Source organism: Rissa tridactyla, chromosome 1 (assembly GCF_028500815.1).
Source record: "Rissa tridactyla isolate bRisTri1 chromosome 1, bRisTri1.patW.cur.20221130, whole genome shotgun sequence".
NCBI lineage: Eukaryota > Metazoa > Chordata > Aves > Charadriiformes > Laridae > Rissa > Rissa tridactyla.
The window spans coordinates 218,946,585-218,968,169 of NC_071466.1; the positions used below are offsets into that span (position 1 = coordinate 218,946,585).

Here is a 21,585-nt window from a genome sequence, read left to right on the forward strand (position 1 = left end):
CATCATACTGCTCCGACCATCACTGCGTTCAAAGCCACGCTATTTCTGCTGAACGCAGTTTGGGGATTTTTAATACCAAGGCAGCGTAATGAAGTGGAAGCACAAAACAAGTTCAAAGAGCGACTGGGCAAAGCCACAGAGGATGCACTTTTTGTGGGCTATTGTGTGCACAGAAACCTCTGAACTGAAGACAGTAGCTGCCTGGGGGAGTATTCAGGAGAAATACATCCTTGCCCTGTTTTCACTCTCCCCTGGGCATCTGCTTAAAAGCAATGCTTAAGACAGAATCCTGCACTAGATGGAGCCACGGTTTGATTCAGTACAGACACCGTCGTGTTTTAACAGCATAAAGAGCCAGAAAAAAGAAGTCATGCCTTTATGCTTATTTCTGCTTCTCACCTGGGAATGGCCAGGAGCTGAAACAAGGAAATGTATGCAGCACTGAGCTGTGTTAGCGTGCCCAGAGCGTTACAGAACATGGCTGAGCGTCACTAGGGCTTGTCTTAGGGATGTGCCGACCATCCTGCAGACAGGTACGACTGTGTCGAGTACAGAGCTATTTCAGGAAATAAAACTGGAAAGCCGGTTCGCCTTTCTTGAATTTCCTGACCTGCAACGAGTGGCTGCCAGGCCAGAGGAGACAGTGGCTACCAGCGGTCCCTGGCCTTGCAAAGCCTCGGCTGCCGAGCATGAGCAGCTGCAGGTGTGCTAGCCCCTGGTCTACCTTCTGGGGCTTCCACAAGCCCCAGTAGCTCACAGTCCCTGCCGTGAAGATCTTTTAGTGTGTTAAAAGCAAAGTATTTCAAGTGAAGGAAGGGCTGAAGGGGACAGTTAGATAATCCAAATGTATTCAAGGCATGGGTATTAGGTTTTGTTTTATTACATAGCTGCTTCTACAGCTATTCATGTTCTCTCTATTCCCCACTTGGTATTTTTCTCTGCTGGAAGCATCTCTCCTCCATTTTTTTTCTTAAATGAGGAGGGGAGCACCATGCAGAACTCTATCCGAAGCACTACCAAGGTCAACGACCCGGCAGACATCTCAAAAGGACCTAGACAGGGTAGAGGACTGGGCCAGCAGGAACTCCACGAATTTCAACAAGGACAGATGCAAAGTCACACCTGAGAAGGAAGAACCCCTTGTGACCGGACAGGCTGGGGACTGGCTGGCTGTGAAGTGACTCTGTGGAAAAGAACTTGGAGCCCCTCTGCTGTGGGGACAGGCTGAGAGAGCTGGGGGGGTTCAGCCTGGAGAAGAGAAGGCGCCGGGGAGACCTTCCAGCACCTTCCAGTCCCTCAAGGGGCTCCAGGAAAGCTGGGGAGGGACTCTGGCTCAGGGAGGGGAGCCACGGGACGAGGGGGAAGGGTTTTACACTGGAAGAGGGGAGATTGGGATGAGATATTGGGAAGAAATCCTTTGCTGTGAGGGGGGTGAGCCCCTGGCCCAGGTTGCCCAGAGAAGCTGTGGCTGCCCCATCCCTGGAGGGGTTCAAGGCCAGGTTGGACGGGGCTTGGAGCAACCTGGGCTGGTGGGAGGTGTCCCTGCCCAGGGCAGGGGGTGGCACTGGGTGGCCTTTAAGGTCCCTTCAACCCAAACCACTCTAAGTCTAACTTGGGAGGCTTGGTGGGTAGCAAGGTGAACATGGGCTGGCCCCCTGCCTTGGCACTAAGGGCCAACAGCATCCCGGGCTGCGTGAAGAGGAGCCAAGGCCACAGACAGAGCAAAGAGGTCATCCCTCTCACTCTGCTCATGAGACCACACCTGCAATACCACATCCAGTTTTGGGGCCCCCAGTACAAGAAATACACTAATAAACTGTCGGGACTTCAGTGGAGAGCCAGCAGGACGGGCAGGGCTGGAGCTCTTGCTCTGTCTGGAGAGGCTGAGGGAGCTGGGCTTGTTCCGCCTGCGGAAGGAATGGCTTTGTGGGGGCTGACAGCAGCCTTCTGGTACCTGCGGGGAGGTTATCGAGAAGATAAAGCCAAGCTTTTCACATTGGTACATGGTGGGAGGACAAGAGGCCATGGTGGGGGGACGAGAGGCAATGGGCAAAACTGAAATGAGAGGTTCTGCCTGGACAAAAGGAGAAATTTTACGATGAAGACAGTCAAGCAGCGGAACAGGGTGCGCAGTCTCCATCCTTGGAGGTTTTCATGACCAGACTGGACAAAGCCCTGAGCAACACGATCAGATCTCATTGCTGACCCTGCTTTGAGCTGGAGGTGGGACCAGAGACCTCCTTCCAACCTGAATTATCCTTTGATCCTACGACAGAAGAAGAGGGGCTTCATTCCAGTTCTGGTTCCCAAGCTGACCGTCATACAACCCCGCTCCTTGGAATAGTGGGAATAATGTCTGTTCCCTGTGAAAATGAACGTCTCCTATTGCTCCTCAGCAAGAACATCAACATTCAGGCGAGATCACTGATGGAAGAGGTGGGAGGAAAGCAAATTCTTGGCAGGCGCTTTCTTCACTACCTGCAACTCCCCATTGTGACACAGCTCCTCTGCTCGCTGGAGCTGCGCGCCTGCTATCCAACTCCATCCATTTCCTCCTCTGCCTCCCGCTCGCACCCTACATTCGGTGGAGGACGCTGCCTCCATACTCCACTTCTCCTCCAGCCTTGCAGATCAAAGGCACATCCAGCCCCGTGCGGCCAATAATCGCTGCCTGAGGAAGCACACAAGCGCGCAGCAAGCGTGCAGCGCTGCTTCGCCCCTCCCGAATCCTCCCGAACGCTCCGCCAGCTCCCAGCAATTTGCTGATCAAGAGCTGGCTGAGTCAAACTGCCTTTGTGTTTAACCCTTGGCGGACGTTCTTCTTGCAGGCACTTGTCAGTGCTCTTTGAGCCGGTGCAGGTTTTTCCCACTCCCGACGCCCTGCGGCAGCGAGCTCTGCGGCTCGCCAGCCCCGCGAGCAGAATTACCTCCTTTGCTTTCTTTGGAAACTCCAGCTATCGGTTTAATTTGATGCCCATCTGGTCTGTAAAGACCTTTTCAAGGCTTTCTTTGAATTGTGTCGCTGTGTTATTATGTTCTGTTATTCAAATCTTTCACTACCCATTCCTACTGTGATAGCGCATTTTGTAAAATACAGTCTTCATGATAGAAACTCCTTGCTGGTGTTTAAATGCGATCACACGGGCAAAATGAAACCTCTCCCTTAACACCGAGAAGCATCTGTTCATAGTTAAGCATGAGACTAATCAATGCTGAGTTTTATTTACTGTCTACGCAGGATATAGTTCTGCTCAGGGAGGCTCTGACGTTGAACAAAGGCCGCCAGTGATCCCTCGGGAGCAGAATGGAAACCTGATGTCTTGATTAACTCTTGAGTTCATGAATCGCGTCCGACCCTTGCAGAGCAGGCTGGAGCCTGCACAGACCCCGGCAGAGGTAACGAGCCGTACAGAAACCCCTGGTGAAAGCGGCGCTGAGGACAAGGGTCCTCCTAGAAGGGGAGGGACCAGCTCCAAGAGTGGTGAAACCATCCCGGAGGGTCTTCACTTGAAACGAGGAGAGACAGTATTCGAGTTCATCTAAAATGCTGGTAGCTGAAAGCACGGCTCTCTTTTATCCAGCTCCACTCCTACTGACTGAAATGGTAACAGTTAACTACGATTTTAAACGTCCTCATTTTTCACTTTTATTTTAGCACTTGCCCATTGCTAAAGGCTGCGCCGGGCAGTGGGCAGAGCTCAGCCCCGGGGCCGGGCCGTCTGCGGGAGAAGGAGCCTGACCAGCTCCTGCGGCCTCTGGAGCCCTGCCCCACAACTAGAGGCACCCAGGAAATTCCAGAGCAGCTCTCCACCGACCCGCGCACCCAGGGACTAGAGAGGCCTCCGGTGATGACCCTCAGCCAGACTCTCACTGAAACACAGCACAACACCGGGGGAAGGCAGTTCCGTTAAATTTGCAGCACCTGAACTACACTGTCCTTTCATCCCGACAGATCTTGACCCAGCAATTCCCGACCTGCCGTTTGCCATTGCCCCGTGTCCCAGGAACACGCGCGGTGCCCACGCTCTGCTTCCTGCACTCCCTGCCAGCGACCCAGCACTCCCGCCCCTGCCAGACCTCATCCCTCTCCCGCACACCCACGGGCACCCGCTGAACGTGGAACCTTGAGAGCTCTCCCAGCTTCTCCAGAGGGATGGTGGAGGTGGGAACGACCTCTGGGAAAAGACAGCATCTGCCTGTCACAAGTGGCACGACGCCGTGTGTGCTGCCCGAGGCCTCCCTCTGTGCCCGGTCCATCCTCCCTGTGCGCAACTGGGAAGATTAAACTTCAACAACAAGTACCCAAACACGTCCCTTTGCTAACGCCCATCGAGATTTTGTCTCTCAGTTCTCTTCAATCAGTGTATACTTTGTCTTCAAAGTACATGGCCAGCAGGGCGAGGGGGGGATTCTGCCCCTCTGCTCCGCTCGGGGAGACCCCCCTGCAGTGCTGCCTCCAGCGCTGGGGCCTCAGCACAGGAGAGACACGGAGCTGTTGGAGCGGGGCCAGAGGAGGCCCCGGAGATGCTGGGAGGGCTGGAGCCCCTCTGCTGGGGGGACAGGCTGAGAGAGCTGGGGGGGTTCAGCCTGGAGAAGAGAAGGCGCCGGGGAGACCTTCCAGCCCCTTCCAGTCCCTAAAGGGGCTCCAGGAAAGCTGGGGAGGGACTCTGGCTCAGGGAGGGGAGCCACGGGACGAGGGGGAAGGGTTTTCCACTGGAAGAGGGGAGATTGGGATGAGATATTGGGAAGAAATCCTTTGCTGTGAGGGGGGTGAGCCCCTGGGCCAGGTTGCCCAGAGAAGCTGTGGCTGCCCCATCCCTGGAGGGGTTCAAGGCCAGGTTGGATGGGGCTTGGAGCAACGTGGGCTGGTGGGAGGTGTCCCTGCCCAGGGCAGGGGGTGGCACTGGGTGGCCTTTAAGGTCCCTTCAACCCAAACCTTTCTGCGATTCCATGATTTACCGTAGTGGGGTGATTCTTACAAAGAGCAATGAGACATTCACCAGGAGCCAGCTACAGAGGTCGGTGCACGCAGGAATAAAGGGCCTGAGTCCAAACGGAGCCCCCAGCGCCCGGCAGGGACCAGTGAGGAACCCAGTCCCTGATCACCCCGAGTAACTGGTCTGAAATGAGAATCGCAGCCTGGGTGTGTGCCCGAAGCGCAGCCTGTCACCGCCACAAGCCTCATGGCAACCCCCCTCTGCAGTTCACAGCATTCAATGCATTATTAATCTCTAAGGAAAACACAAAAACTCTCCACAATGCTTTTGGGCCCGTTGCCATAACAGCCTAAATCCCTGTGAGAATCTACGTCTGTGCATTAATTTGGGATGGCTAATGAGGAGGCTCTCTCCAGAGCACACCCCACCATTCCCCACCTCGCCTTCCCCATGCAGGGATGGCAGAGCAGCTCCCAGCCCTCAGCTGGAGCAGAAAGGTGCCCGGTGCCGCGGCTGCGCTCCTCTCCCGAACAGGAAAGTGGGCGAGCATCACCGTCGCCAGGTGCAAGGGGCTGCCATCAGCTCCAGGAACAACAGAACTGGCAGGAGGAGGAGGAGGAGGAGGAGGAGGAAAACCCACTGCCCCTTGGAGAGATGGGAAACAACAGTACTGTGCCGGCTGCTACGGCACACGGCTTAAATCGCAGCCAGGGCGAGCCCGAGAACTTGTCTGGACGAGGGGAAAGCGCTGGGAGCTCAGCCAGGGTCTGCAGAGGGGAGGACGGTCCTGGACGGGGATCAGGGGGACGGCCAGCCCTGGTGGCAGAGCTGTCCCCACCCTGCCAGAGCCGGGCAGTGAGGATGCAGCAGGGACACAGCAGGGATGCAGGAAGGCTGCAGGAGGGATGCAGGAAGGCTGTAGTAGGGATGCAGTAGGGATGCAGCAGAGATGCAGGACGGCTGCAGTAGGGATGCAGCAGGGATACAGCAGGGATGCAGGGAGGCTGCAGTAGGGCTGCAGGAAGGCTGCAGGAGGGATGCAGGACGGCTGCAGTAGGGATGCAGGAAGGATGCAGTAGGGATGCAGCAGGGATGCAGGATGGCTGCAGTAGGGATGCAGCAGGGATGCAGCAGGGATGCAGGAAGGCTGCAGTAGGGATGCAGGAAGGCTGCAGTGGGGATACAGTAGGGATGCAGCAGGGATGCAGGAAGGCTGCAGTAGGGATGCAGCAGGGGTGCAGGAAGGCTGCAGCAGGGATGCAGGAAGGCTGTAGGAGGGATGCAGCAGGGATGCAGTAGGGATGCAGGAAGGCTGCAGGAAGGCTGCAGTGGGGATGCAGCAGGGATGCAGCAGGGACGCAGGAAGGCTGCAGCAGGGATGCAGGAAGGCTGCAGTAGGGATGCAGCAGGGGTGCAGGAAGGCTGCAGTAGGGATGCAGGAAGGCTGCAGTGGGGATACAGTAGGGATGCAGCAGGGATGCAGCAGGGATGCAGGAAGGCTGCAGTAGGGATGCAGCAGGGATGCAGGAAGGCTGCAGTAGGGATGCAGGAAGGCTGCAGGAAGGCTGCAGTGGGGATGCAGCAGGGATGCAGCAGGGACGCAGGAAGGCTGCAGCAGGGGTGCAGGAAGGCTGCAGTAGGGATGCAGCAGGGGTGCAGGAAGGCTGCAGTAGGGATGCAGGAAGGCTGCAGTGGGGATACAGTAGGGATGCAGCAGGGATGCAGCAGGGATGCAGGAAGGCTGCAGTAGGGATGCAGGAAGGCTGCAGGAAGGCTGCAGTGGGGATGCAGCAGGGATGCAGCAGGGATGCAGGAAGGCTGCAGCAGGGATGCAGGAAGGCTGCAGTAGGGATGCAGCAGGGGTGCAGGAAGGCTGTAGTAGGGATGCAGTAGGGATGCAGAAGGGATGCAGGAAGGCTGCAGCAGGGATGCAGGAAGGCTGCAGTAGGGATGCAGCAGGGATGCAGGAAGGCTGCAGTGGGGATGCAGCAGGGATGCAGCAGGGATGCAGGAAGGTTGCAGCAGGGATGCAGGAAGGCTGCAGCAGGGATGCGCGCTCGCCCCAAACTGGCAGGGCAGCAGCCCGGCATCCCCAGTGTCCTTCTGAACACCGGGACAAGGCTTCCTCAGGGCGCTGCATCTGTCACCGACAGCCAGCGCCTGCAGCCACGGCGTCTCTAACTGACACAGGGACAGCCGCTCCTGTCCCTGCAAAACCACCGTCTCCATCGTCCTGGATTTGCCAATGGAGAGCCTTAGCGCGTACCATGATGGCTCTGCAGACTTGCAAGTGTTTTTAACTTCTCATGCTGGAGCAGATGGCACGGCAGCTAACTTGGAAGTCTGACAGATTTTCTTTTCTATCAGCCTCCCCACGGCAATGCATTTCTTTTCTTCAGATTTTTTTTGTTGAAATATTTCCTCTGTTCTGCCTTCTTTATAGTCAGTCGAGGGTTAACTACCTTTGACTCAAGAAATTTTTAGAGGCGAACATGAAATTCTCTGGTTTTTTGTCACAAGTCCCTGGGAATCTAACCCAGCTGTGTAATATGCAAATAATTCAGAGCATTTCTTCACCAAAAAACCAAACCAACCAACGAATCCCTGCTTTTAGTAGTGATTTTTATCATGAAGTCAACTGACTGTACAGCGTATGAACCTGTCACTGTGGGTGTGAAATGACAGCTCAAGAAGGACTTCTAAAACAAGCCAATTGCAACCCAATTTCTACTGTTTGGCTGCTTTCTATTTCAGCATAGCTGGAATTCCACAAAAATGAGCTGGTTTCTAAGCGGCACTGCTTTTGGTGTGTATTGTGGCAGGCAAACTGGAAACAAGAAGTTGCGGTCCCCTCCTCAGCAGGAACTGCTCCCTTTCGGTGCCGACAGACACGTGCCATTCTCGGATTGAGCATAACTAAGAGCTGCGTGTGATTTTTTCCCCCTGTATTTATTGTCGGGTTGCACTTGGATGCCGTGCTCCTGTCAGCTGCGTTCCTGCTCAGAACCTCCAGGTCTGCTTTTCATCTTCCCCGATGCGGATTAAACCCAGCGTTTCCAATCCCCTTGTTGCGTGGCTGGGAATCCCGTGCGGGGATTGGGGTCGCAATGCTCCTGGTGCCGCACAAAAAAGTCGCACGTGGTACGTTACACTCTGTACTCATGAGTGTAGAAACCCTAGGCACAACCCAACAAACCCTGCAGTGGAATAAACCCTACAGACTCCAACCCCCTCTTCTCACGGTTGCCTGCATACCGGGATCCTGGGCAGGACACGGGCACGACGAGCGTCACACAGCGTGGTGTGGCTTTCGAGGGACTTCCCGAGTCACTGACGCGGCCTTCACAGGCAAAACGGGGCTCCTTACGGGCACCCTCCTTGAGGCTGGTGAGCCCCTGGGCCAGGTTGCCCAGAGAAGCTGTGGCTGCCCCATCCCTGGAGGGGTTCAAGGCCAGGTTGGACGGGGCTTGGAGCAACGTGGGCTGGTGGGAGGTGTCCCTGCCCAGGGCAGGGGGTGGCACTGGGTGGCCTTTAAGGTCCCTTCCAACTCTAACCATTCTATGACTCTAAGTATTTCATGTTTAATGAACACTTTTCCAGTTTATGATCTGTTACTGGGTTAAGATGCTGTATCACACAATGGATCCCCTTTCATGTGACTTGCAGCTGTTTGTGGCTTGATTGAACCTTGAACAACTTCTGCTTAGAAGCATCTCCACAAATATTCTCATACAAAAAACAAACATCTAGGATATAGTTTGCAAAGATGCACTTTAGCCAGGACTGGCCACACACGCTCATCTGCCTGGCAGCTGAACACTCAGCGCTCGCTGGACACCCCTCACCGTCAGCGGGCACTCGTGCAGGATGCACCTCTACAACCCAGAGACCAGATAAATCATGTTCAAAGTGCTGTTTGCCATTTTCCCCCTGGTCACTAGAGAGGGTTCCTGGGCTCCTCACTCGGATGGAGATTTCTGCATTCATAGAATCATAGAATCTTCATGGTCGGGAAGGACCTTTGAGGTCATCGAGCCCAACCATACACACACACAAAACCCCCTACAATCTCTGCCACTAGAGCATGCCCTGAAGTGCCACATCTAGACGTTTCTTCAACACCTCTAGGGATGGTGACTCAACCCCCTCCCTGGGCAGGCTGTTCCAGTGCCTGACCACCCTTTCAGTAGAGTAATTCTTCCTAATCTCTAATCTAAACCTCCCCTGCCGCAGCTTCAGCCCATTTCCTCTGGTCCTGTCGTTATTCCCCTGGGAGAAGAGGCCAACACCCACCTCTCTCCACCCTCCTTTCAGGTGGCTGTAGAGGGCAATGAGGTCTCCCCTCAGCCTCCTCTTCTCCAAGCTAAACATGCCCAGCTCCCTCGGCCTCTCCTCATATGCCCTGGTCTCCAGAGCCCTCACCAGCCTGGTAGCTCTCCTCTGGACACGCTCCAGCACCTCAATGTCCCTCTTGTACAGCGGGGCCCAGAACACTAATTGTTAACATTACGGCTGGATGAGACGAATCCCACCCTGCATGTGCTACTGATCATTTTTACATCCATGAAAATTAACTGGTTACTTCTACCCAAAGCTCGTCTGTGGGTTGGTGCCGTGGTGACCCCAGGCACTGAGGCGGCCAGCCCTGCTCCCCTCTGCCATGTATGTTAACAGCACTGCAACGTAGGAGCAGCTAATTAATGCCTGCATTCGCCTCCAGCGCCGCATCTCGTCACCTGCCCGGCCCAGGGTCTGGTTCAGCTCCTGAGAGCTGCAGGAGGTTCTGCCGGAGGTTCCAGGGCAGGACGGCAGCATTACCACCACGCCGTGTGTGTATGCACCAGGGCACTTCATTAAACACCCACGCCTTTTTTTTTACAGATTATCTGTCCCAGTTTGTTTTTCAGATTAATCATACACACATTTGATTAGCTCTAGCTATCTACTACTCTCAGACCAATCTCACGTGGGACCACAGGTACCAGCTGCTCTCACACAAACACGAATGACTCACGGACACACAGCAATTCTGTGTCTCTGTACATTAAAAAGCACGTTTTGAAAACCAACCCTTGCATTTTTCAATGAGTTTTTACATTCTCGCTGGGATTGCGCTGCTCTCAGCTGTAGCTTGAAGCAGAATTTACATCCTATTCACTTATTTTGCGTGTTGAGCACACAATGTGTTTTGGCATCACCATTACTACCAAGTGATGCCCTGGGGTTAACGAGCACCCGGCACGCAGCACACCACCTCTCGCTGCCCCCTCTCCTCCGGCTTCCCCACGTCAGAGAGAAGCCCTGGCCCAGCGCCGACCTGCACAGGCCCCAGACCTCGCCAACACCACGCTTGGTGGCACCACCCGGGGGAAACCCAGCAACACACAACGTCAGAGAAGAAAATGAGACCCCCCCATCCCGCCATTGCGCCACCGGCCCGTGTTCGCTCTGCCTCGTCCTCCCACCTCCCTCCTCCAGCCTGGTTTTGCTTTTAGTTGCACTGTAAACCTTTTGGGACAGGGTGTGAAGATGCCGACACAGCCCGTGGAGGATTGCCTGTCCCAGGCCCTGTCCTCTCCTTAGAAAAAAAATCCAGTGGTTACCTGCTCCAGCGTCCCGGTTTGTTACAGCTCGTGGTTCCACTCTCAACCTGCCCGTGCTCAGCACGCCCAGCCCAGCCGACACACGGTCGGGCAGAAAATCCCCCCCGACCCTCATCTGCCAGCCCCGCGGGTGGGAGGAACCCCCTGTCCCTGGCAGCGCCGCAAAGGGACGGAGCGAGCAAGGGACCTCGGGAGGTCCCCGGTCCTACCTCCTGCTCAGAGCAGGCCCGCTGTCAGCGTTTGTCCTGGGCTGAGCAACACAGGACTGACTTCTCTTCTAATGCTGGGGAGAACTGAACTTCTAGAAGACTCTAATGTCTGATCTAGTGAAGATATCTCCTTTATAGCCAGGCTACGTGGGATTCAAGGTCTCGGTGTTTTCGAGCTCGCCAGGTGCAGGGAGGAGGAGGAGCGAGACCCGGGCACTTGCCCCAAGCTGCCGCCAGGATTATTTCATACCATGAATGTCACACTCAATAGAAATTGGAAAGTTTGCTGCATAGTGTGCTCTCTCCCTTAATGTCTGGGATCCTGAGCACTCCTTGCCCCGGTGCCGGAGCCCTGAGCCCTTCCCTTCCTCCCGCCGCCGCAGCGCTCGCAGGGTCCCACATCGGCTGTCCCTGCAGGGAGCGCGCAGCTCCCTGCGATGGGATGGGCTGGGGACAGTCCTTGTTTATTTTATATTGGTATTGGGATCAATACCAGTTCTCTAGTATTATTAATGTTAATTATTTAGTCTTATCCTATTAAATCTATTTATATTTCAACCCTTGTCTTCCCTTGTTTTTCCCTTCCTGGGCGGGGAGGGGTCATGGGGTGACAGAATAATTGTCTAAATGACAATAAATTGTTGTGGGTTTCTCAAAACTTAACAGCATTAGAACGGGCTTCTGAGGACACATACAGCCTTCGAAGTAGAAATCACATTAAACATCCCCTCCGAGACCTTTAGCTACAAGCCAGCAGGGAGGGCTGAGTCTTTCCTCCTGGCTCCCGTGCAGGCACGAGCTCCGCGGGGACAACCGTTCCCCTTTAGGAGGGGATTTCCCCCCAGTTTGCCTTACCTACAGATTTTGTCCGTGGAATTCCTTTGCGCAGTGAAACATGGGGCTTCTCAGCTCCCGCAAGGACCCCCGAGTGTGCTGCCATACCCTGGCGTTCGAAGAGTGACTGCAAGAGAAAAAAGGCAATTTCCGTTCTGGACATCAGTGAGACTCAGCTGAAAGGACACGACGTTTCACCTCAGTCCCCCCGACCCTTCTGGCCGTGGCTGGAGCCAGGCTCTACCCTGTCAGCCAGCACGCCAGCCCCTGTCCCTGTCGCCAGCCCCCGTCCCTGCCGCCAGCCCCTGTCCCTGCTGCCAGCCAGCCCCCGTCCCTGCCACCCTGTGCTCGACACTGGCACGGACACCGCCCTGGGAGGGGAGGCTTCCCTGGGGACAAGGATGGACCCCGTCCTCACCTCTACCTTCATCCCTCCATCTTCCCTCCTGCCCCATCCAGCCTGTCTCCCAAACCTGTGCTATTGCCCTTTGAAGGGTTAATGCCCCCTCCCTCTCCCCAGCTTGCTCCCCCCTGCCTGCCTGCTTCCCCCTGCTGCCTGCCCCTGCCTGCTCTCCCCTGCCTGCTCCCTCCGCCTGCTCTCCCTGCCTGTACCCCCTGCCTGCCCCCTCCTGCCTGCTCTCCCTGCCTTGCTCCCCCTCTGGCTCTCCATCTCTTGGTGCCCTGGGCGGGGTGGCACAGCGATGCCCAAGGAGGGGTGGCACAGCGATGCCCCCCAGGAGGGGTGGTACAGCGATGCCCCAGGAGGGGTGGCACAGCGATGCCCCCCAGGAGGGGTGGTACAGCGATGCCCCAGGAGGGGTGGCACAGCGATGCCCCGGGAGGGGTGGCACAGCGATGCCCCCCAGGAGGGGTGGTACAGCGATGCCCCGGGAGGGGTGGCACAGTGATGCCCCAGGAGGGCTGGCACAGCGATGCCCCGGGAGGGGTGGCACAGCGATGCCGACTCCAGCAGCCTTCCTCCCGTGGGAAGGCTTTGCTCAGGCCAGTCTCTGCTCAGAAGCTGCCTGTCCCATTTTCCCTCCTGCTCCAGAAGCTGCCTCCCACCGCCTGCAGCACTTTCACAATCCCGACAGCCTGGAGCTGGCAGCCCCACTCCTACTCCATCCATGCTTCCCCTCAGAGATGGCGGTGTGTCTCTTCTCTGATTCCTCCTAATTTCCAGCTTCACATCCAGAACGCTGCAGCCAGACTAAGCTCTCCAGCTCCGCTCTCCACACTCCTTCAAATCCGCTCTAACGCCCTCCCCGTGGCAGTCCCGTACCAGCGAGCCAGTGCCAACAGCCCGGGGCGGCTCCTCCGCCGCCTGCCCGGGCTCCTGCTCCGTGTCTCCCTCTCCCCAGACCCTCTCCTTGCCCTCCCCTGGGAAACCCACTCCCCGGCGCCAGTCGGTCGTGCTGCCCATCGTCCCCTGCCCTTCCCGCGCCGCCGCCAGCCCTCCTCGCTCACACTGATTTCTGCTGGCGTGATGCGCCGGCTTGTTGGTCGCTGCTTCACAGTGGCTGCCCTAGAATCTGCTTCCACAATGTCTGCTCTCAGCGCGGGCTCGGCTGCTGCCAAAATCTCATCCAGTTTCTCTGAAAATCCAAACGTAAAAGCAAAGGGGTTAGGAAGGGCCGCCGTACCGAGGCAGCTCCCCTGCGCAGCCCCATCCCCTCTCAGCACGGAGCCAACGTCCCCGCAGGGACGCCGGTTCCCAGGCCTGTTGAGCGCAGAGCTGAGGGAGCCACCGTTCAGTCGTTTCCTTCCCAGCCAGCGGCCAACAAAGATTTTGGAGGTGTTTTGGGAGCTGCCCACCCACCACCATGCATGACCTGGTACCGGCCTGGCTCAGCTGGGGGACCCACAGCCGACAGCCTGGCGCAGCGGCACCGTGCTGTGCCATGCCGTGCCGTGCCGTGCCGCTCTCCCACCCTGGCTGCACCCAGCGCACCCATGACCACCCTGATCACTGGGTCTGACTGCCAGTGCCGGGGGGCATGCTCCTGGCTGTGCCAGGCCTGGAGGAACCCTCCATCCTTACATGAAAAGGACAAATTTTTGCCCAGATGTATTTTTGATACTCAGAATGAGAGCGAGTCCCCTGAATTGGGCGAAGGGGGGTGCGGGCAGCGGCTGCACTATGGCCGGTAAGGGGAACCCAGGTGCCGTGGGGACCACAAGCGATGCAGAAGTCCACGGGACTCCATGGGACTCACTTCGGCTCCAGCACAACCTGTGTCACTCCAGGGTCTGTTCGGGACAAACTGGGACGTTTCCTCCCTGAGTGGACACACCGCTTGTGCCAGGAGGATGCACCCACTCGGACACAGCTCCAGCCCCGGCTGCCACTGGGGGATTGTCGGGAGCCACAAAACATCCTGAAGCTCAGGACACTGGGAAGGCGGCAGGCAGACGATGGCCACCGTCACCACTGACCCCTCCGGAGCAGCCTCCCATGGAGCCGGGCTGGCGACGGCGGCTGGTGCTCAGCCCGGGCCGGGGCGGTTCAGGTGTGGCTGCCCCAGCTCCGACAGCGCCCTGGGCCCGGCAGGGCTGAGTCTGTCGGCTCCATGTCACAAATGGTGTCAGCGGGCCCTGGAGCGTGGCCATCACCCTGGCACGGTGTTGCACTGGAGCCAAGGGGTCTGCATTCATCAGGGCTGGATGCCTCTACCTCCATGGCACAACCAAGCCACTGTCCCAGTACCCTGCCCACGGAGAGGGGAGAACACGTGCAGCGTTCGTCCCGTAAGGGTGACAAGCTCTGCCTGCCTTCAGGTAAGGCTTGGAAACTTCTGGGCTCCTTCCAGCCTGGCTGCTCAACCCAGGACTGCGAAATGTCACCGCTGTGGTGTGGGAGCTGCTGATCCTCGGGACCGAGCGACCTGGAGAGCTGTGGCCATCAGGACTGCGTTCCTACAGACCCCCGCCGGGGGCTGGCATGGCTCGGGCCAGCCTCAGCCCCTCTGCACCCTGCGGCCACGGCAGCTGCCTGCGCAGCAGTCTGTAAGCCAGCATCCCTGGGGTACAGAAACTAAACATGAGTCCCCAACACTTCAGAAGGCCAGTCCGTGGAGGAGCGAGCTCCACGCAAACACCGGTCTTTGCCAAGGGGACTCACATGCCCCGTGAGGCCAGCACCCTCCGTGGCAGGTAGCCACCAAGGCCCTGAGACTAAGGACCTACACCTGCTCCAAGGAACCAGCTCAGGCCAGCTCCTGAACTTCCTCGGCACAAGGCCTCCAGACCTTCATAGCTGGCCATTCTCATCTCTGGGGGACCTCATGGTTCCTCTTCCTCGCTGCCATGGGACTCACGCTGCGCTCGCCGCAGGAGGCACGGGACGGTTCGCCCTGCTCAGAGGGGAGCTGGCTCATCCCTCGTGGCCAAACAGCGCTGAGTGACCGCGTGGACCTCCAACGGCCAAACCTCGGGAGGGGACGGCCCTCGGGCTGGTTCTGAAGACTGCCCTGTGCTGGAAACCTGCCTCATCGGTGTCTCTGGAAGCCGCTCCGGGCAGCTCTGCAGAGACATTAGTTTGGAGGCCCTGGTGCTGCAAGAGGAGTAACAGCGATGCTCAGCCCTCTCCACCTGCCTCTGCTCCCGGCTTCATCCTGCATTCTGTCCCTTAACGCCATTAGAGCACAGGGAGACAATCGCCACGGACTGCGCTCTGTATCTGCCATGCCTTTGCAGGAGATGGAAGAACATCCTGGATCCCGCCTGTGCCCACGCTGCCGGGGGGGAGACGAGGCAGTGCTGGAGCCACCCTGGGAAGAGGGACATCCCAGAAATGGGTGCACCCCGATGGCTCTGGCTGTCCAAAGCATCAAGAGCTCTCCACCATGCACTTGGAGACAGCTGCCTTCAACGTCAGGACTTCCCTGGTGACCTCCAGGTGATCATTCTGATCCACGGGACCTCTGCCTTGCCTCCACCTCTGGGTACTGACAGACCTGCTCAGCACAGAGGAGGTCTGCGGAGGTCCCTCGGAGACCCCCGCCTGTAAGCCCTGCTCAGCTTCTTCCCTACGTTATCTCCATTATGGTGGAAGAGTTGGTCCCTCATGTTTCCTGTTCCTTGGGAAACAGTCCTCTACCTCCCCATTACGAGGACAGAGAGTTTTGCTTCTGAAAGGCTGAGAACTGGGGTGAGGTCTCCTGGCTCCCTCCCTCCACCCTGTGCCTGTGCTGGAGAAAGGCAGAGCCGTGTGCTGGCACAGGACGGGCCTTCTTGCTCCATTCAGGGTTGTTCATTACTGGCTCTCAGCCCCGGCAAGAACCTCCTGGCTTTGTAGTGTCCCTCGTGCAATGTCCACACGGACACTGCGTAGTGCAACTGTCACGTAAGGAGCCCTGCCGCAACCAGCTTCTCCCCAGCCAGCCTGGGCACCACTACCGTGGCCTTCATGGTGGGTAAGGCCACCACCACGGTGGTCTTCTCCACCTGGAGCTGGGACAGTTAATAGCCAAGCTAGCTCTCCCCCAGCTCACTGGGGTCTGTCCCTGGAGCTGCCACCAAACCCTGCCTGCAGGGCAGGTACGTCCCCAGGTGCTTCCTCGGCATGGGATCGCCGGGACCAGCAGGACAGCCCGCACGGGGGCAGGGGCTGCTGGCCACGGCAGAGAGCGCGGCTGCCATTTCATCTGACCGAGCTCCAGAGGCCTGACCCGGGGCTGAGGGAGCCTGTACGTAGGACCCCACACGCGGGGACATTCCTGGGCAGGGCACTTTCACCGTGGAGCAAAGACAGAGCACGTACAACACCCGGGGGAGTCAGACCTGGAGCTTCACGGGCCCCAGCTGGCAAACGGGCATTCCTGCCCGTGCCCAACAGGAGCCCAGCATGACCGCGCCGATTTCGGCCTTCCTGCTGCCCGGCCAGCGCCGTACGCGCGACTGCTCCCCGTGGCGGCGGTGCCGGGCGGGAGGCTGACCCGCTGAGCTCCCCGTGACACCTGGGGACGGTGACCCGCACCGAGCGTGCCTGCGCGGCGCGGCGGGGAGCTGGCTGGGAGGCTGACGGGGAAGGGAGGAGCCCCAGGTTGTGTGTTTTCACTCACCCCCTTTTCTTCTCCGCATGGAGGCTTGGAATCAAGAAACAAAAGACAACATGAATGGCATGCACAGTTCCTGCGTTCATTCCCAGCTCCAGCCTGGCTGCCTGCCTGCCGTGCCTCTTCCCCGCAGGCTCTCCTGCCTCCCGGCATGCTGGCAGGATCAGGCCCTGACAGCGCCGTGCGCGCCAGCCTCCCCGGGGCTCTCGGGACGGCGGCTCCGGCAGGGCAGAGGGTGCAGCACCCCGGGCATCCCCCTCGGCGCCGCTGCCCTGTCCCCGGGCGGGCAGGGACCGACACGGCCCAGGCTCCGCCAGCCCCAGCGCCGGGACCAGCCCCCTGCTGGGCCCCCTTCTCTCTGCTCAGACGGGAAGGTGGGATGTCAGAAAGACCGGGAGAAGGTCCGGATGGCATCTACTGCCCGACCCCTGGAGAAACTCTTTTAAAAGCTTTTAATCTGGGCCTGCTGACCGAGGAGACACGGCAGTCTGCGCGTCTCCCAAAGCCAGTCTCCTCTGCATCCAGCCAGGGCTGCGGGACAGGAGTGCTTCCTTAGCAGCTTGCTGGGAATCTGCTTTTCCAAGGGGATTGGCACGACATGCAGCAAAAGAAGGTGAAGGCATGGCTATGGGCACATGGGGTGTTCCATAGGACAGGGCCAGGCTTCAAGGAAAAAGGGGCAGGGACCATCCGACACAGCTCCCTTTGAGAAGCTGCAGGTAGAAACGTCCCTTTCAGTAACACCACTGTCCCCTCAGACAAGGAGCCGGGGCTCTGAACCGGCACACCACTGAGGTGCGGGGATGCCGACCCGCACAAACCCCCCCCTCGCAGTCAAAGCCGGAGGATCAACCACCAGAAGACAAAGCGCGGGAGGAGGAAGGTTCCCCCATTTTCCCTGTGCCGTGCTCCCCGGGGATGCGTGGTGGGACCGGCTACAGCGCAGTCCCTGACCCACAGGACGTGAAGCAGGGACTAACCACTACAATTTCCTGGAAAACGTGTGGACTAAGACCAGTCGCTGGCTACAAATCCCTCTCCCGGGGGACACGGGCAGCTGCTGCTCCTAGTCCCTCTCCAGGTGGAAGGGAGGCAGCGTCTAGATGCAAAATCCTCAGGGAGACCCGGAGGACTCATCTTTAATATATTCTCCAGCACAGCTATTTCTCTGCTCTTCGTGACTTCCCTTTCTGCCAGCTCGCTCTCCTCCCCCTCGAGCTCGCAGCTCTGCTTGCCAGAACACATGCAAACGGGGCCCCTTCCCGCACGCCGCTGGGCTCCCCCGTCCTGTCGCCCCATGGTGATGCCCCGTGCCCCACCTGGCACTGCAAGGCCAAGGTGCGCCCGTCCTTCTGGGAAGGCGCCCGCATGTCGCCCGCCAGGCTCCCACTCGGGCGCGACGTTCACCAAAGAGGGGCACATGCAGCCGGGGCCCGCGCTCTCCCAGGGGCAACATGCTGCCGGTGCGCACAAGCAGGCACCCGTCACACCGCCCGGCAACCCGCAGCGGAAACACCAACGCCGGGGGGTGTGCGGCATCTGTGCCAAGGGAAGAGCAAAAAGGGGAAGAAACGGCCCATTCCCAACCCTCTCCTAATGGCTACTAGTAAACACAGCGCCTTCAGGTTCAGTAACAAAGGGCTGGAGAAGCGGGGAACAGGCCAGGGGGAACAGCCAGGCAGGGGGCTCAGCGCAGAATACATCACAGTGGCCACCAACCAGTTGGGGCAAACCCTTAAATGCCGAGATTTGTCCCTTCAAACCCACGTTTGAGTGTCAGCCCGAGCCCTCAGGGTGGTTTCTTTCAGGAGATGCCCGCAGGGTTGTAAAGCCTGGGCACGGGTGTAGGACAGGGAGCGGAGCAGGAAAGGTCACGGACCTTCCTTCAACGCCCTGAGAAAGAGAGGGGCGGTGGGGTCTCTGCCGAGGTTTCTGCCCCTCAGGTGGGTCTCCTCCCAGGCAGGATGGGCTCTGCCACGCACAGCCATGGCCACCAAGCACATCTGCACACACCGCCCCATCTTTGCACAGCAAAAATAGAAATAGAAGTGAAAAAGCAGGAGGAGCGCGAGCCAGGGCAGCAGGCAGTGCCGAGAGCGGCTCCCTCCTGCTCTGCGGTGGGGGCTGGCAGCGCACCCCACTCCCGCCCTGCGCCGGCCCCGAGGAGCCCGTCTGGGCAGAGCCAACCTGGTGGGCACCGCAGCTGCACGCCAGAGCCCCCAGGAGGGGGGATCCCTCCGCACCTCCCGTGCCCGGCTGGCCACAGGGGCCACGCGGCCGCTGTTCTGCTAGCCAGCCTCCCCGGCACTGCCACCGCCAGCGGAGCGCCCGGCTCAGCCGCCCCGCGGCCTCTGCGGCACACTGGGGATGGCGCGCGGCAAAATGGGCACATCGCTCTATGCAAAGGGAAGGGACGGCCCTTTGGAGGGTGTGTGGAGCCCGGCACCCCTGTGGCGGGGGAGCCCAGGGCACGGGGAAGGTGTGGGCTCAACGAGGTCGCCAGGAGAAGACAGGGAGGCCGAGGGGCTTCAGCACAGGGGAGGGGCTGGGGGTGGAGAGGCTCTAGGAGAAGATGGGAACATGGAGATGTAAGCTGGAGCACCAAAGCATCTGGAAACGTGGGTCGGCTCGGTAGTGACAGCAGAACGTGTGAGCGTGTGTGTGTAAGGGGGGGGGCAGCCCATGGGGATGCCAGCTGATCCGGCGGCGTGTGGTATCTGCCCGGAGGTAGAGGAAAATAAAAACAAGGGGCTGTTGGAGCGCGGGAGGAGCAGGGTGCCTGATGGACGGGGCACGGGGGCGGCAGCCTCTCCACAAGCACAGGGAGGCACCCAGCGTCCTCTCCCCGGCGCTGAAGGGGTGGACGGGCTCCACAGGGGGCTCCACGGGGGGGTCCCGCGCCCCTGTGGTGGTGGTGGCAGTGGGGTCTCAGCCCCCACGCCCCACACGCCGCTAAGCACCACGGAACCTCCGGCGCTGGCGGTGCACGCGTCGCCCCGAGCTCATGCTCCCCTCTGGGAAACGGAGGTGGGGCGGGCGTGCTGCCTGCTCCGGCCACAGCCCCGCATGCTCCGCATGCACCCCCGCATGCACGCGCCGGCCCCGCCGCCGCTTACCCAGCTCTTCCAGCTCGGCCGTCATGGACTTGGAACGCAGCGTCAGGGTGGTGCTGGGCGCTCTCTTGGGAGGCGGCGGAGCTGAAAGGAAGAGAGACGGCATTTTGCATTTCTTGTCCAGGAACTTACGAGGAGTGGCCAGATGCAGGTGCCACTTCTTCTCCACAGCCTGGATCTCCTCGTACTCGCGGGATGAGGAGTCGCACTGCTGCAGGATCTTATTGAGGCTGCGTGTGGAAGCAAACTTCTTCATGGTCTCGGTAGCACAGTCCTGGGGCACGGGGCAGGCCCCGGCGCAGAGGGGCCGGTGGCTCCCGCAGGCACGTGCCGGTTGCCCAGGCTCCCACAGCCCTCAGCGCAGGAGAGTCCAAGTCATGTCCCCGGGCTGCGCCTGCCCCCCTGCAGCTACCGGAGATGCTACGGCTATGAAAGCCTCTCGCGAATTAAATCTGTCTCAGGCAGCTGGCTGCCTGCCTGTGGGACTCAGCAAACAGCTTTGATGGCTGCTTCCCCTCCGCACACGCCATGGGTGGAGGGTAGGAGGGAGAAACAAGTCCAGCAGGCCTGATCTCAGTCTCTCATTCCCGCCTCGGCGCGGCGCATCCCCCAGCGAAACGCAGCCCACCCACCCTCCTCTGCCGCTCGGCCGAATCCAGGACGGGTGAGCTCCCGCGGCCCTAGCGGAGCGCTGGAGGCGGCCGGCTGCGTGCCGGGCAGCGGAGGCGCATGGCCGGCCCGGGGCGGTGCGGTGCGGTGCCGGGGCGCAGGGGTGTCCCCGGGGGATGCCTAGCCGGGCCGGCCCGCGGGGCTGCCCCGCAGGCGCCGCATGCCATGAGCCCACGGGAGCGGGGACGAGTTGAAGGCTCTTCCTCTTCACTTGGGGTGCCTCCTCCTCCTCGCGCTCGCTCGCTGACAATGCTGGATTCAACGCTCAGGCATTGCCATGGCAACCGGAGCTTCAGGCTTTGCTGGCGCTGCCTGCATCAGAGACCCCATCAGGGGCGGATTCAGCCAGAAAACGCCAGTCCCACACAGGCCTCCATCACCTGCAGGAAGAGGGGAGCCCCAGCCGGGGGGGACGGGGGTCTGGCCCCCTCCCGCCACGCTGCAGCTGGGGTCCCGCAGGGAGGGACTCGGCTCCGGTCCCCGCACCCCGTGCTGGAAGAGTGGCCGTCCAGCTCTGTGGGCTCAGGGCTCAGGCAGCGACGGGCAGCGACAGGCAGCTGCTCACTGGCTGCAGGGCTGGAAGCACCAGGAGAAGCGTCAAGCGGCACCGGCGGTGGTCCCAGCACCAATTCCCGAGCCTCAGCCTTTCCCACGACTCGTGCTTTTGTGCCGTGACAATATAATTGCAGCTCTTAGTGTCAGCGCGCAGAGCTGCCTCCCTCCCCCACGCCCCGCGTGCTGCGCTGGGAGCTCCCGTCCCCCCACTCATGTCCCCCTGCTCCCGTCCCCCCAGCTGCGATCCTCCAGAAAATGCTCCTGCCCCACAGCCTGCCTCCCCACACACGGCTCGGAGTGGGGGCGGACACGACAGGCTGCTCCCAGATGTGCCCCTGCCTTCCACCGCTGGCCGCCCGTGGATGAGGTCCGACCCTCCACAGCGCCTGCTGCCAGATGTGTCCCCAGCCTCCCTGGCTGGCTGCCCTCGGATGTGCCCCTGCCCTCCACAGCTGTATGCCGTGATGTGTGCTCTGTACACAGCTGGCTGCCTCCCAGCCAGCTGCCCTCCAGATGTGCCCCTGCCCTCCTCAGCTGGATGTCCCCTCCCCCGCTGGCCATGGCACATCAGCCCACCACCAAACTCCCCCCGGGCCCACCTCTGCCCG

The 21,585-nt window shown here is 59.6% G+C and overlaps 1 protein-coding gene across 4 annotated transcripts in view; it reads right to left on the minus strand.

Moving 5' to 3' along the window:
• Nucleotides 1-21,585, minus strand: part of SHANK3 (SH3 and multiple ankyrin repeat domains 3) — a 383,847-nt gene that overhangs the window by 30,699 nt on the left and 331,563 nt on the right. For all 4 annotated transcript variants that reach the window (XM_054200170.1, XM_054200186.1, XM_054200177.1 and 1 more), the window contains 3 exons: nucleotides 19,757-19,837; nucleotides 13,051-13,178; nucleotides 11,605-11,710 (listed from right to left, as the gene is read on the minus strand). In XM_054200170.1, coding sequence (XP_054056145.1) covers nucleotides 11,605-11,710; nucleotides 13,051-13,178; nucleotides 19,757-19,837 — 315 coding nt within the window. The remainder of the gene's footprint in view (nucleotides 1-11,604; nucleotides 11,711-13,050; nucleotides 13,179-19,756; nucleotides 19,838-21,585) is intronic.